This window comes from Arabidopsis lyrata (genome assembly GCF_000004255.2).
Source record: "Arabidopsis lyrata subsp. lyrata unplaced genomic scaffold ARALYscaffold_4, whole genome shotgun sequence".
In the NCBI taxonomy this organism is placed as follows: domain Eukaryota; kingdom Viridiplantae; phylum Streptophyta; class Magnoliopsida; order Brassicales; family Brassicaceae; genus Arabidopsis; species Arabidopsis lyrata.
This window is the reverse complement of record NW_003302552.1, coordinates 11,444,514-11,455,827: the sequence shown is the minus strand read 5'-3', so window position 1 is coordinate 11,455,827 and position 11,314 is coordinate 11,444,514. Positions and strand designations below refer to the sequence as shown.

Sequence of the window (11,314 nt, the reverse complement as noted above, 5' to 3'; positions counted from 1 at the left end):
GTTTTTTGGACGTCGTCAGAGACAAACCTCCCTATTGTCTATTTCCTAATTTTATACCCCATTTTTACTTCTACACAAATTCACTCAATAAAAAATATGATATCTTCTGGCACACTATTTTAGATTTGGGCTTTCTCTTAAGTTTTGACCCAACAATTTAAATCCATAAACACATACAACAAATAAGATGATCCGCAATGATGAGAACACGTGTCAACGCACTGATGAAACATCGTCTCTGAGTCCACGTCAGTAACTTCGCCGTCTCGTCCAACCCCAACGACGGTTTAAAAAAAAAAAAAAATGCCTCCTCTCAAATTAAAACCAAAAAAAAAACAAATTCATCGCTTCCCAATTTTACCAGAGAGCGTCGTCTTCTTCTCACGAAACCCTAATCGTACATTCTTCTGGAAAGTTGTACTATCTCCGACGGATCTTGAATCTGTAATCTCAGCTGCTGAAATCTCCGGTGAGTTTTCCCAGTCTGTGGTCAACTTCTAGGGTTTCGATTATCGCCATTTTGTTATCGTTTTATTTCATTTCGATCCCTTTCTTTGATGATTTTTAGGTTAAATCTATCAAATTGATTTCTTTTTTTGTGTGTTATGTGGTCAAGTTTATAGCTTTTTTCCGGTATCGTTTCCAAGAAAAGAGGGGAATTTGAGCTAAATTACTGCGACTTTGTATCAGTTTTCATGTTTGTTTGGATATTGATTCGCAACGGTTAAGTAGAGATCGTAAATTTGGTGTCTTTGGGGTATGTTTCGTTTCTAATTTGCAAGACACTAGATGATTGCTAGCGAAATGCAGAGACCGTTGTTGTGTTTGTGTTGTGTGGTCAATTTGATTGGTTTTTGTGTTGTGTGGTCATGTTTATAGCTTGCTCCTATATCGTTCCAAGAAAATATCGGGGAAAGAGGGGAATTTGAGCTTAACTACTGCAACTTGTGTCAGTTTTCATGTGTGTTTCGGTATTGGTTCTTTATGGTTAAGTAGAGATTGTAAAGGTGGTGTTTTTGGGGAATGTTTCGGATCTAAATTCCAAGAAAACTTTGGAATCTTGATGATTGGTAGGGGAATGCAGAGAACGTTTTGCTGCGAGGTGGAGAACGGTTGGAAGGAATCCCTCTCTCAAGGGATTGTTATCGTAGTCCTAAAGCAAGAACCAGGGACAAACCTTGGGATAATCTCTAATCTTTCACATTTGATTAGTAAAAATACTTAAGAAGTAGCATGACTCGGTTTTTGGTTCAACGAGGTTCATCAGGAAGTTCTTCCAACTCGAGCCGCCCTTCTTCCTCGGGAACAGAACCACAGATAAACAATACTATTCAGGTTCCTCCTGTTACTATAGATGAAGAAATTACGGATGAGAAACAAGAAGAGGTTACTGTAGTTGAAAAAGCAGAGTGTTCTGATGCTAAGAATGTAGCTGTGGACATTAGTGAACCTGTGGATAGAGAAGATGATGAAGGATTGGTAGTTTCAGAAAATGTTCATGTTGAAAGTGAAGGTATAGATTGTGATTCTCCAGTTAGTGGTGGCAGTAACCCTGATTCACCACCCGTACCAGCTCCACCACCAAAACCTTCTTCGACTGTCAATCCTGGGAATAACAGATCGGTCTTGGGAAGTTTTGACGCTTTACGAATTGGACCAACACGAAGAGGTTCTGGGCCTCGCTCTCTTGTTTCCAGTAGGAGTTCGCCAACTGGATCGCATCCTTCTTCTCCAAGATCACACAGTGAGAACGAGGGCTATAACAGTTCTGATGAGCATATGCCATGCTATGTGCCCTCTCATCCTGGCTCTGGCTTGGTAAGTTTGTTTTCTGAAATAAAAGATGTTTTGACTGCTTGGATTCTTAGGCTTGTTTTATATGGATTTATTTTCAATAAATTATATAATTCCTCCCTCACAGGAAAGAGAACACCAGTTTGAAGCAGAGATTAGAGATTCGAAAGGCTTTGAAATTAGGCGGATGTTGGAAGATGGAAATTGTCTTTTTCGGGCTGTTGCAGATCAAGTATATGGGGACTCAGAGGCATATGACTTGGCTAGACAAATGTGCATGGATTACATGGTAATTTTTCTTTTCTTTCTGAAATAGGTTGTTTTGACGAAGTTTTAGCATTTGAGACCAGCACATGAGTTAGATTAGCGAGCTGACTTGCATTTGAGAACAGCACCCAGGAAAGATATATTGAAACAACGAAAAAATTTACTTTTTTGGATAGGCTGCTCACCTTGTTTGGTAGACTGTGTTGCATTCTTAGTTTCTAGTCAACCATCCACCAAGAAAGGAATAACAGTTAAAAGCATAAATCTTACCATTTGATGGCTAATTTATATGACTATGTGGTGGGGTTCAAGACAGCATCAATCTTAGGTAAGTGGAGTGAAACAAAGAGAGAAACAACAGCATGTACTAGTATGCGATAATGATATACCTTTTAAAGTTCGGTATTGTGAATCTAATCATTTTTTTGCATGTACATTGTTTTGGACGGAGCACAGAATTAGTGTTTTTAGTGTTGATGGTAGCACTCCACAGAACTTACTGGTTTCACAATGAATTGTTTAGGAACAAGAGAGGGATCACTTTTCTCAGTTCATAACCGAAGGTTTTACTTCTTACTTGAAAAGGAAAAGAAGAGATAAGGTGCTTTCCTCTTATCCATGTCTTCACTATGTTAACTTTCGGCTCCAACAATCTCTTTTGACGCTTCCTTGATACAATGGTGATAGGTCTATGGAAACAACGTAGAGATCCAAGCTTTAGCAGAAATGTATAATAGGCCAATCCACATTTACTCATATAGCACAGGTGCAACTTAGATTCACATTATGTAAGCTCTTAATGTTCTTTAGTGTAACAAGAAATTTATGCAACAAAATGTATTGTTATTTTTTACAGAGCCTATCAACATATTTCAAGGAAACTACAGCACGGATACACCTCCCATAAGACTGAGTTACCACCACGGGAATCATTATAATTCTTTGGTGGATCCACATCGGTTGACAGTTGGTGCCGGACTTGGATTTAGTAGCCTTAGTGGGGTAAGCATAGTTAAGCTATCAAGCATAACTCAAATTTGAAAAACAGCGGATCTTTGATTTTTGACATCATTTTTCTTGTTTTGAATCCAGAGACATGTGGACAAGGAACAGGTGAAAGCTGCTATAAAGGCTCAGCAAGAACATCAGATTGATAATGTAAATAGCCCGTATCCATCCATAAACAGATTCACCAATCTGTCTTGAGTGTGTGACTGCTAACGTATCTGTCTTTGTTCCAGGCGCTCTTAGCAGAAGGGAGATTTTACTCTGACCTTGAGCTTACGGAAAAGGAAATAGAGCGGGCGGTAATGGATGCTTCCCGTGCTGAGTATCTTATGGAATGGTCTAAGCCACGAATTGGTCCAAAGGAATCATCCACCTCGAATGCTGAGACATCATCTTCTGGAGCTAGTAAGTAATTTTCTTTTGAATCTGATCACTTAGGATATACTTGAGACGAAGCGTTTTGAGACTTTGTAAATTTTGAAGCAGGACCTTCAGGGAGTGATTCGAAACCAGAGGAGGCAGTAAAAAAAGAAAAGACTGTGCTGAGTAGCAGTATCGAGATGGTATTGTCGATGGGATTTAGCTACACGCAGGCCATGGAAGCTTATAGCATTTTTGGAGATGACGTTGACTCTATGGTCTGTTATGTACTGGAGACAAGCTGTGGTGGCAACAACCGACGCAAAGGCAAAGCCACGGAATAGAGAATGTAACATGAGTTGCTCTGTATTAGTAGTATATGAAATACCAATTCGTATTCCTCCTACCAACGGTGGGCGATTACCCTTACCAGAATAATGAAGAATAAACTTGTGCATTCATGACATGTATGCATATGTTTGTGATCTATGTACTTTAGTTGTACAAGTTGAATAAGAGAGAGTAAGAGAACACTTTTCTTTTGCTAAAGCTGACGAAAGAATCAATTAATGAAATCCCAACCGTTTATCTTATAACTCTTCACTTCTTGATAATTATGTAATTTTAATTCGTATTTATTTTAACATTCAATTACACTGCCCATAACCTGCCAAAAAGGGTCAAATATTCATTAAGTATAATATATTTCCAAGACATTGTGCATGTTCATCTTCACGTATCCAAGAAAGTCACTTTCACGTTTCCCACAGTCATCGTAATTGTTTCTCTAAGTTAAATAGACGTGCATGCTCTTTATTACATTTCCATGTTCAACATTTTCCAGTAGTATCCTCATCATGTCTGAGATGGTCGTGAATTTGGGCCATGTTAAAATCGACACGACAATAGCTACAACGGAAGAAGAAATAAATGAAGGCATACAAGCCCTGCTGTCAAACACCTCAAACCATAATAGGTTGATTGGTCTAGACATGATAACGTTTCGTGTGGCACCAGAACCATCGTCAACATCTGGAAAACCCTCAAACGCTGCTATCCTCCAGCTATATGACTCAACACAGTGTCTTATAATCTGGCTTCATTCCCTCCATGACGTGCCTGAATCTCTCTACAACTTCCTAATCCTGCCGGCTTTTACTTTCGCGGGGTTTGGAATAAAAGACACAATTGCTAGCCTCAAGAAGGATTATGGCTATGTGTGTAAGAACGTTCTTGAAGTTGGAAGGGCCGTGTGGACCTCCTATAAATGCGATACTCAGCTCTTGCGTGATGAGTTCGTGTATATGAGGATACCACAAGTCAGTAGTATCTCTAAACCTTGGGGTAGTAGTTTCGAACTAACGGAAGATGAGATCAAACTCGCTGTCTCGAATGCTTTCTATGCATTTCGTATTGCAAAGATATTGCTTAACATTCGATAAGGTTATTCTATGAAAAACAAAATTGTTTGTCCATTTTTGAGGTGTGTTTTGTGTTTTAGGGTTTTAAACTTTTTTGTTGTTATAATGTTCTTGCAGATCCCTGCCATAAAAGTTGCATTAGTTGATCGATCGAGAAGGAGTACGGTTCCCTTTTGTGCTCCAGCTCACTTTTCAAAATGCGAATGCGAATTTTCGTATTGTAGATCATATTGCTTACCTTATCTACCTTTTATCATTACGTAATGTAACAACTTTTTAATATTGTTTTGCGATGTAGTTGTTAAATTACGTTTCAATGTTTGGAAGAGTTTCTTTATGCCAAAATTTCGTTTCTAATTCCATTTAATGATCAAATATTTGCTTTATGTTAATTTGATTCATATCAACAAACTACATGGTGATTGGTTGAGACTTTGATTGTAAATTATTGACTCTTAGAAATTGTGGGTTTTAACAAAATCAGCTGTGATTTTTACAAAAATAATTAGTCACATTTTGTTGGTTTTAAAAAAATACTCATGGTAGGAACAAGATGAATGAGTTGGACTTACAAATTTTATGAACACTTTTATGACTATCTAAACAATAAAACTTGATTAGAGAAAATTTCAAAAATAAATCTTCACAGTTTTTAAAGTCTAAACACCGGCTCCTAGCTAGAATCTCTGTAATATGCGAGGTTTAAGATAAGTGATATTGGTACCACAACTTTGATCATGTGCTTGTCCCTGCTGATCATGTAAGCACAAGTCCTAATGACGCATAACTATGTAGACGATGCCATACAAGTGCTCACCAAGTTGAGCTGTTCAGGGAAGGTCCTAGTACTCGTTTCCTTGTTACCGGGGATGTTTAATGTGTTGATTCTACTCATTCTCCGGTTTTCCATCAAGTGTTCGGTCCCCTGTGTTTTTTTACTTCGGCTGCTTTGCTCGACATCATGTCTTTCTTATAACGGCTAGGATTCCACTTTGTATGCCGCTGAGGATTTATAGAAATGTCTCGAGGGATTTGGCTAGAAATTAACACAAACGGGTTTGGGGTGACCGAGCAAGATATTTTGAAACAAAGTGGAGGATTATAAACTAATGTTGCTTGTGCATTTGGACTTGGACTGGAGAGACTTGCTATGGTTTTGTTTGACAGCCCTGATATAAGACTTTTCTGGTCGTCCGATGAACGATTCACGTCCCAGGTGATTACTTCAAATATTTAGGATGATGAGATTAACGTCTAAATTTTTACTACTTTTTCTTACATTAATGTATTTTGCAGTTTGGAAAAGGAGAGCTAGGAGTGAAATTCAAGCAATATTCAAAGGTAAAAACGTTTCTTTCCATCTTCATGTCTATGTCTCGAAGACTAATGAATCCTAGTTCAAGACCTATCTGTCTTGTATGTTTTAACCATGGCAAACAAAATCTTGTTTTGCAGTATCCTCCTTGTTACTAGGACATCAGTTTCTGGATAAGCAATTCGTTCACAGATAATAACTTTTGTGAACTTGTTAGAGGAATTGCTGGGGATCTTGTTGAAGAGGTACCTTATCTCTTTGATTGTTTCCGAGAGAATACTAGTTTTTACAGAACTGTTCCTCCTTTGCCTCGACAAGAGCTCGTTTGATTCAAGGGTTGATTCTATTAAGTGTATTCGCATATGTATAGCTTGAAAGCAAAACAAAAAGCTTCCTAAACCTACACAATCGCAAATAAACAAAAATATTGTGATTCATCAATGTCAAACCCACTGGTAAGAACATATATTATATTTGGTGAAGGAGACATACCAAACCCACTGGCTTAAATGTTGTGCCATTGCTTTGAAGCTTTTCCAAGGCTGTTCGTTTATGATGATTACCTTACTCGGATGTTTTTTGCCGGATAAAATTGACAGCCAAATGTCGACAGGTCCACAGTACTTGCGGAAGATATTAAGGCTTACCTGATAGATGTACAAAACCGTGTATTCTTTTTAGCTAAATCCATTTTACAATCAATAGGAGCTTTCAGATACTCTTAAGTTCCAAGAAAAAAAAAGGTAAGACTTAAGAGTTCCCAAGATTTGATATTTCTTCCTGAATTAGTCTGCAAGAACTTTCTGCATGTACAACAAAGTGATGAGGAATGATTTTGCGGTTTTATGACTTAAGGGATTGAAAAAAGCCTGACGTACAATACTCCAAGGGTGATTGCAATGACCCGAAATACCATAGTTATCGAATGTTATTATCTGAAACACCACATAGAGAATTAGATGCAGAAATTATCGAAGTGTTATCCTGATGAGTGTCTTTAACTACACCGTAGGAGCCAAGAGTCATACTGTGAAATTGGATAAATCCTTTTACCAATTCCACAACTTTGAAAACGAAAGTAAAACACCAACCCTAGAAAGGCAATCAATTTGACATTTTAAATCTAAAAAGCAATCAAAGAAATCAAATAAAACGATCGACACTAATAAATCTCACCCTCTCAGGTAAAATTGGGAGAGATGATTTTTTTTTTTTTTACCGTTGCTGACGTGGACTTAAATTTTTGTTTATTATTGGGAAAAGAACGGAAGAATTGGTGAGAAACCCAGAAGAACATCGAGACTAATCTCTCACCGTTGTTGAGAGTGTGATTTCACCGGCGGTAACAGCCACAGCTTCCAAGAGAAATGCTAAACCATTTCCTCTATCGCTCCTACACTCCTCTCCTCTTCTCCAGATCCTTCTCCTCTACGCTTTTCGTTAAAGGTCTCTCTTTTCTCTCTCTCTCTTCCTCTGTTGTTGTCTGCGATTAGGTCTCGACTTTTCTGATTCTTAATCCATCTTTCACGAATCTAATTACCCATTTCTTGATTTCTAATTCTTTGAATTGGGTATGTCCTCAATTGCTTTCTGAGGTCTTAAAGGTTGTGACTTTGACAGTGCCAATTTGATGAGAATAAGCTATTATTGTGTCTGTTTGGTGTGATTTTAGCAGTTCTTAGGGATGAGTTTTTGATAGAAACAACAAGGGTATGTGTGAATTTGCTCCTTAAGTACCACATAGTGTCTTACCAATCTAAAAGTTTCAAACTTTAGATGTAAAAAGCATTATTATTTCTTTGTTTGATCTGTGTCTTGTGTTACTACTGTTACTAAACTGAAAACTTTTGTTGCAGGCATATCTTTCTCAAGCACAGAAGAAACATTAACCCAAGCATTTTCTCAATATGGTCAAGTTCTCAGAGGTCAGTCTCTAATCTCAACAGCAAATTAGTTCTACAAATCTCTGTCTTTTATCAGAGTTATTTATCATTCCTTGATTAGTTCCAGTTAGTTAGTTTGAGGATAATTAGAGTCTATACTTGTATATAAGGTTGTAAGTGTACATTGGTCCATTCTAATGCAGACATGTTTAGTGTAACAAACTTCTTCTGATAGTCTTCTTCATCGTTTGGGTTGCTTCAGTGGATGTTATAATGGATAAAATCAGATGCAGACCAAAAGGGATTGCTTATGTCACATTCTCTTCTAAAGAAGAAGCCGGGAAAGCTTTATTAGAACTCAACGGCCGGGTATTACTTTCTTTTTCCATTTTAGAATTCACTTGCTGTAAGTTCCTTATCTCAGATAAGTCTTGATTTTCGTATAAACCCTTTCACAATATTGTTCTTTCAAACTTATAGCTTTCTCCCATTAGGTAGAAATAGATTTGATAGATACTTGTGAATCACCTGGTGGAGAATTAGAACAAGATATTTCAGAAAAAGGAACTATTTTCTTGAAATCTTTGAACTGGTTATGTTGCTAATGCCTAGTCTTCATGAAGTCTTGTTATATGGATCACAGTTGGTAGACGGGCGGGTGGTGATCCTTGACATAACAAAAGCTGGAAAACACAATCCACCAGACACCAAGCCGAAGCATGCAGGTGGTGATAGCTGATACTTCTCTTTTGTCAACTTGTTAGGTTAAATTTTGAGACTCAGAAAAACTTCAAACCAGTTTTGAGGTTATTTGGAATTGGGGAGTTAGTTATAGAGTTTGATGTGCCATAAAAAAGAGTTAGGAGCTGTGAGTCATCATAGACTAGTTTATCGAATTGGCAAGTTTCTTCTCGACATTGTTTGACTCAGTGCAAGGGGGTTCCAAGCAGCCAAAACAAGGTTAGTCCAGAAAGTTAGGCCAGAAGATCTGCAGCATATTATTGTTTTGCGTTTGACCATGTATACAAGTCACGTGACTTGAGAGTCTTTGAGTCTTGTGGACGATTATGCTTCGTCTTCTTTGCCTTCACATACTGACTCATTGTTCTCTTGATCTCTTCACAAGTTTCTTCATGTCTTTGGTATCTGCTTCTAACTAAAGCACCAGTGATTAGATAATCTAACCAAAAAATCGCTTAAGAACCTATGCATTATCTAAAGCTTGTTACTTATGTGAAATTCGCCGTTTAGGGCATTAGCATGATTCTAATTTTCTATATACATCTATCGAGCAACCACATTTGTAAACATTCGTATCTATCGATCTCTAAATCTTTCTTGTTGTTTCATTGACAACAAAACTAAGTTATGAATGATACCAAGTTGCTACTCTTTCTACTTCATACGAGCCAAATCTGCCTAGACATGTCAGTTATCTACGTGTGTAGGCTAATATCATTTTCTTAAATACAAATCATGTTTTTGTTTGTGTTACAAATGTTAGGCTAAATTTTCATACAAATGAAATCTTAAGACATACAAATCATAATTTTTCTTACAAATGTTAACGTTAGGCTAATTTCATTTTCTTAAAATTATCTACCTGAAGACAAACAAATGGAAGCTAAAGTCATACAAATCATAAGTTTCATTTTTCTTACAAATGTTAGGCTAATTTCATTTTTTTAAAAATTATCTATCTTAAGACAAACAAATGGAAGCTAAAGCCATACAAATCATGTTTCATTTTTCTTACAAATGTTAGGCTAATTTCATTTTCTTACAAATATCTATCTTAAGACAAACAAATGGGAAGCTGGAGTGTACATGGAACACAAACAAAGATGATTGTAAGAAAATGAAATTAGCCTAACATTTGTATTGGACGAGGAAGTTTTTGTATCTTTAATTATGATTTGACTCCATTGTCTCCATAAAATGGACATACCATGTGATAATCAATTTTGCAGTTGTAATTTTACCTATCCCGCCATACGATCTTGAACCTGGTTTAGCTAGCTACTTTCAATGGGGTTGAGACTAAAATCAATCGTCAAGTTCGTAATCATAAAGAAACTAATTTGAAGTCACAAAAAAATAAGTGAGTCAAAAGAAAATTATAACTTTCTCATCTTCTGTTTCATAACTTGAAATATTAACACACTACATTTACATTAGTCAACTTAACTTAATGTAAGAAAATTTTAATACGGTGAACCTAAACATGAGTTACATTTTGAAACAAAATTTTAAACTGATATGTTACTTTTCGATTTATTAAATAAATTCTTGTTTCCTGATCCTATAAATTCTAAGTTTCTTCCATATCTTAAACCATCCCAAGAATCTAAGTCTAAAATCAAAAGCAAATCCAGAACAAAGGAAAGGAAGAAAAGGATTAACAAGAAAGATGGGAAGCAAAGCTGTTGTATCAATCTTGTTAATGGTTTCCCTTTGTGGTACCATTTCTTTCACTCAAGGAGTAGCTGAAATGCAAAAGCAGCCGACATTTCCAGGACTTTTCCCACCTGGCTTACCCATTGATCTAGTAAAATGTTGGTCGTCTCTCTTCAACGTTGAAGGATGTGTGCTCGAAATCTCTAAATCAATTTTCTCAGGCAAATTTGAAAATATTGAAGGCGCATGTTGCAAGGCGTTTTCGGCCTTAGATGCCAACTGTTGGCCCCATATGTTTCCGTTGAATCCGTTTTTCCCTCCTCTCCTCAAGGATATTTGTGCGCGTATTGTCCCAAACTCTCCTACACACAACTAAAAGCAAGAATGATTGTTGATCAACTACACATTTTAGACTAGTTGTTAGCTTCAAATTCCAAGTTTTTTAAAGTTAATTTTTGTTGACAAGATGTGAACTCAAATTTTCGTTATCTCAATAAAGTAAAATGTTAGCAATATTGTTGGGGTCGGATTTCACCCATATCTTGAGACCGAGCCAAACATCGATAGGAGAAACAACTCGGCATATGTTCTCTCTACTCCGTTGCTTCGGAGACTTCCTAATCGCCTCAGGAGATATTCACACCGGCCCAGAGCACTCTTAGTCTTGCCTCGGGGACACGTTCATCACCACGAGATGCAGCTCGGCCACCTCGGGTACAAGTTATACTATCATTACACCCGAGCCGGTTTCACCTCGGGTACAAGCCCGAGGCAACTTCACCCGTGTTCCCGAGCCAACTTCGCCTGTGTTCCCGAGCCAACTTTGCCCGTGTCCCCGAGCCCAAATCGCCTAGGGGCACACCTCAAAT

At 37.4% G+C, this 11,314-nt stretch overlaps 4 protein-coding genes across 6 annotated transcripts; all 4 read left to right on the top strand.

Moving 5' to 3' along the window:
* The first annotated feature begins 231 nt into the window (after window positions 1–231).
* Window positions 232–3,973, top strand: LOC9316976 (OTU domain-containing protein 5). Of its 3 annotated transcripts, none has more exons than XM_021028895.1 (9): window positions 232–469; window positions 1,075–1,818; window positions 1,922–2,083; window positions 2,585–2,662; window positions 2,749–2,827; window positions 2,918–3,063; window positions 3,154–3,219; window positions 3,303–3,474; window positions 3,556–3,973. In XM_021028895.1, the coding sequence occupies exons 2-9, from the start codon at window positions 1,234–1,236 to the stop codon at window positions 3,771–3,773; spliced, it is 1,506 nt and encodes a 501-aa protein (XP_020884554.1). In that variant the 5' UTR covers window positions 232–469; window positions 1,075–1,233; the 3' UTR covers window positions 3,774–3,973. The 3 variants fall into 3 exon arrangements, with proteins under 3 accessions (XP_020884554.1, XP_020884552.1, XP_020884553.1); XM_021028893.1 differs by having other exon boundaries at window positions 312–469; window positions 3,553–3,973; XM_021028894.1 differs by having other exon boundaries at window positions 312–469; window positions 880–1,818; window positions 3,553–3,973.
* Window positions 3,974–4,295: 322 nt separating this feature from the next.
* LOC9315150 lies at window positions 4,296–4,871 on the top strand. Its single transcript, XM_002880862.2, has one exon. It carries the CDS (start codon window positions 4,296–4,298, stop codon window positions 4,869–4,871), a length of 576 nt encoding a protein of 191 aa, XP_002880908.2.
* Window positions 4,872–7,415: 2,544 nt separating this feature from the next.
* Window positions 7,416–9,193, top strand: LOC9316974 (cold-inducible RNA-binding protein). Its single transcript, XM_002880861.2, has 4 exons — window positions 7,416–7,611; window positions 8,022–8,090; window positions 8,311–8,417; window positions 8,692–9,193. The coding sequence occupies exons 1-4, from the start codon at window positions 7,533–7,535 to the stop codon at window positions 8,785–8,787; spliced, it is 351 nt and encodes a 116-aa protein (XP_002880907.1). The 5' UTR covers window positions 7,416–7,532; the 3' UTR covers window positions 8,788–9,193.
* Window positions 9,194–10,282: 1,089 nt separating this feature from the next.
* On the top strand, window positions 10,283–10,942 carry LOC9316973. Its single transcript, XM_002880860.2, has one exon. The coding sequence runs from the start codon at window positions 10,459–10,461 to the stop codon at window positions 10,819–10,821; it is 363 nt and encodes a 120-aa protein (XP_002880906.1). The 5' UTR covers window positions 10,283–10,458; the 3' UTR covers window positions 10,822–10,942.
* Window positions 10,943–11,314: the final 372 nt, after the last annotated feature.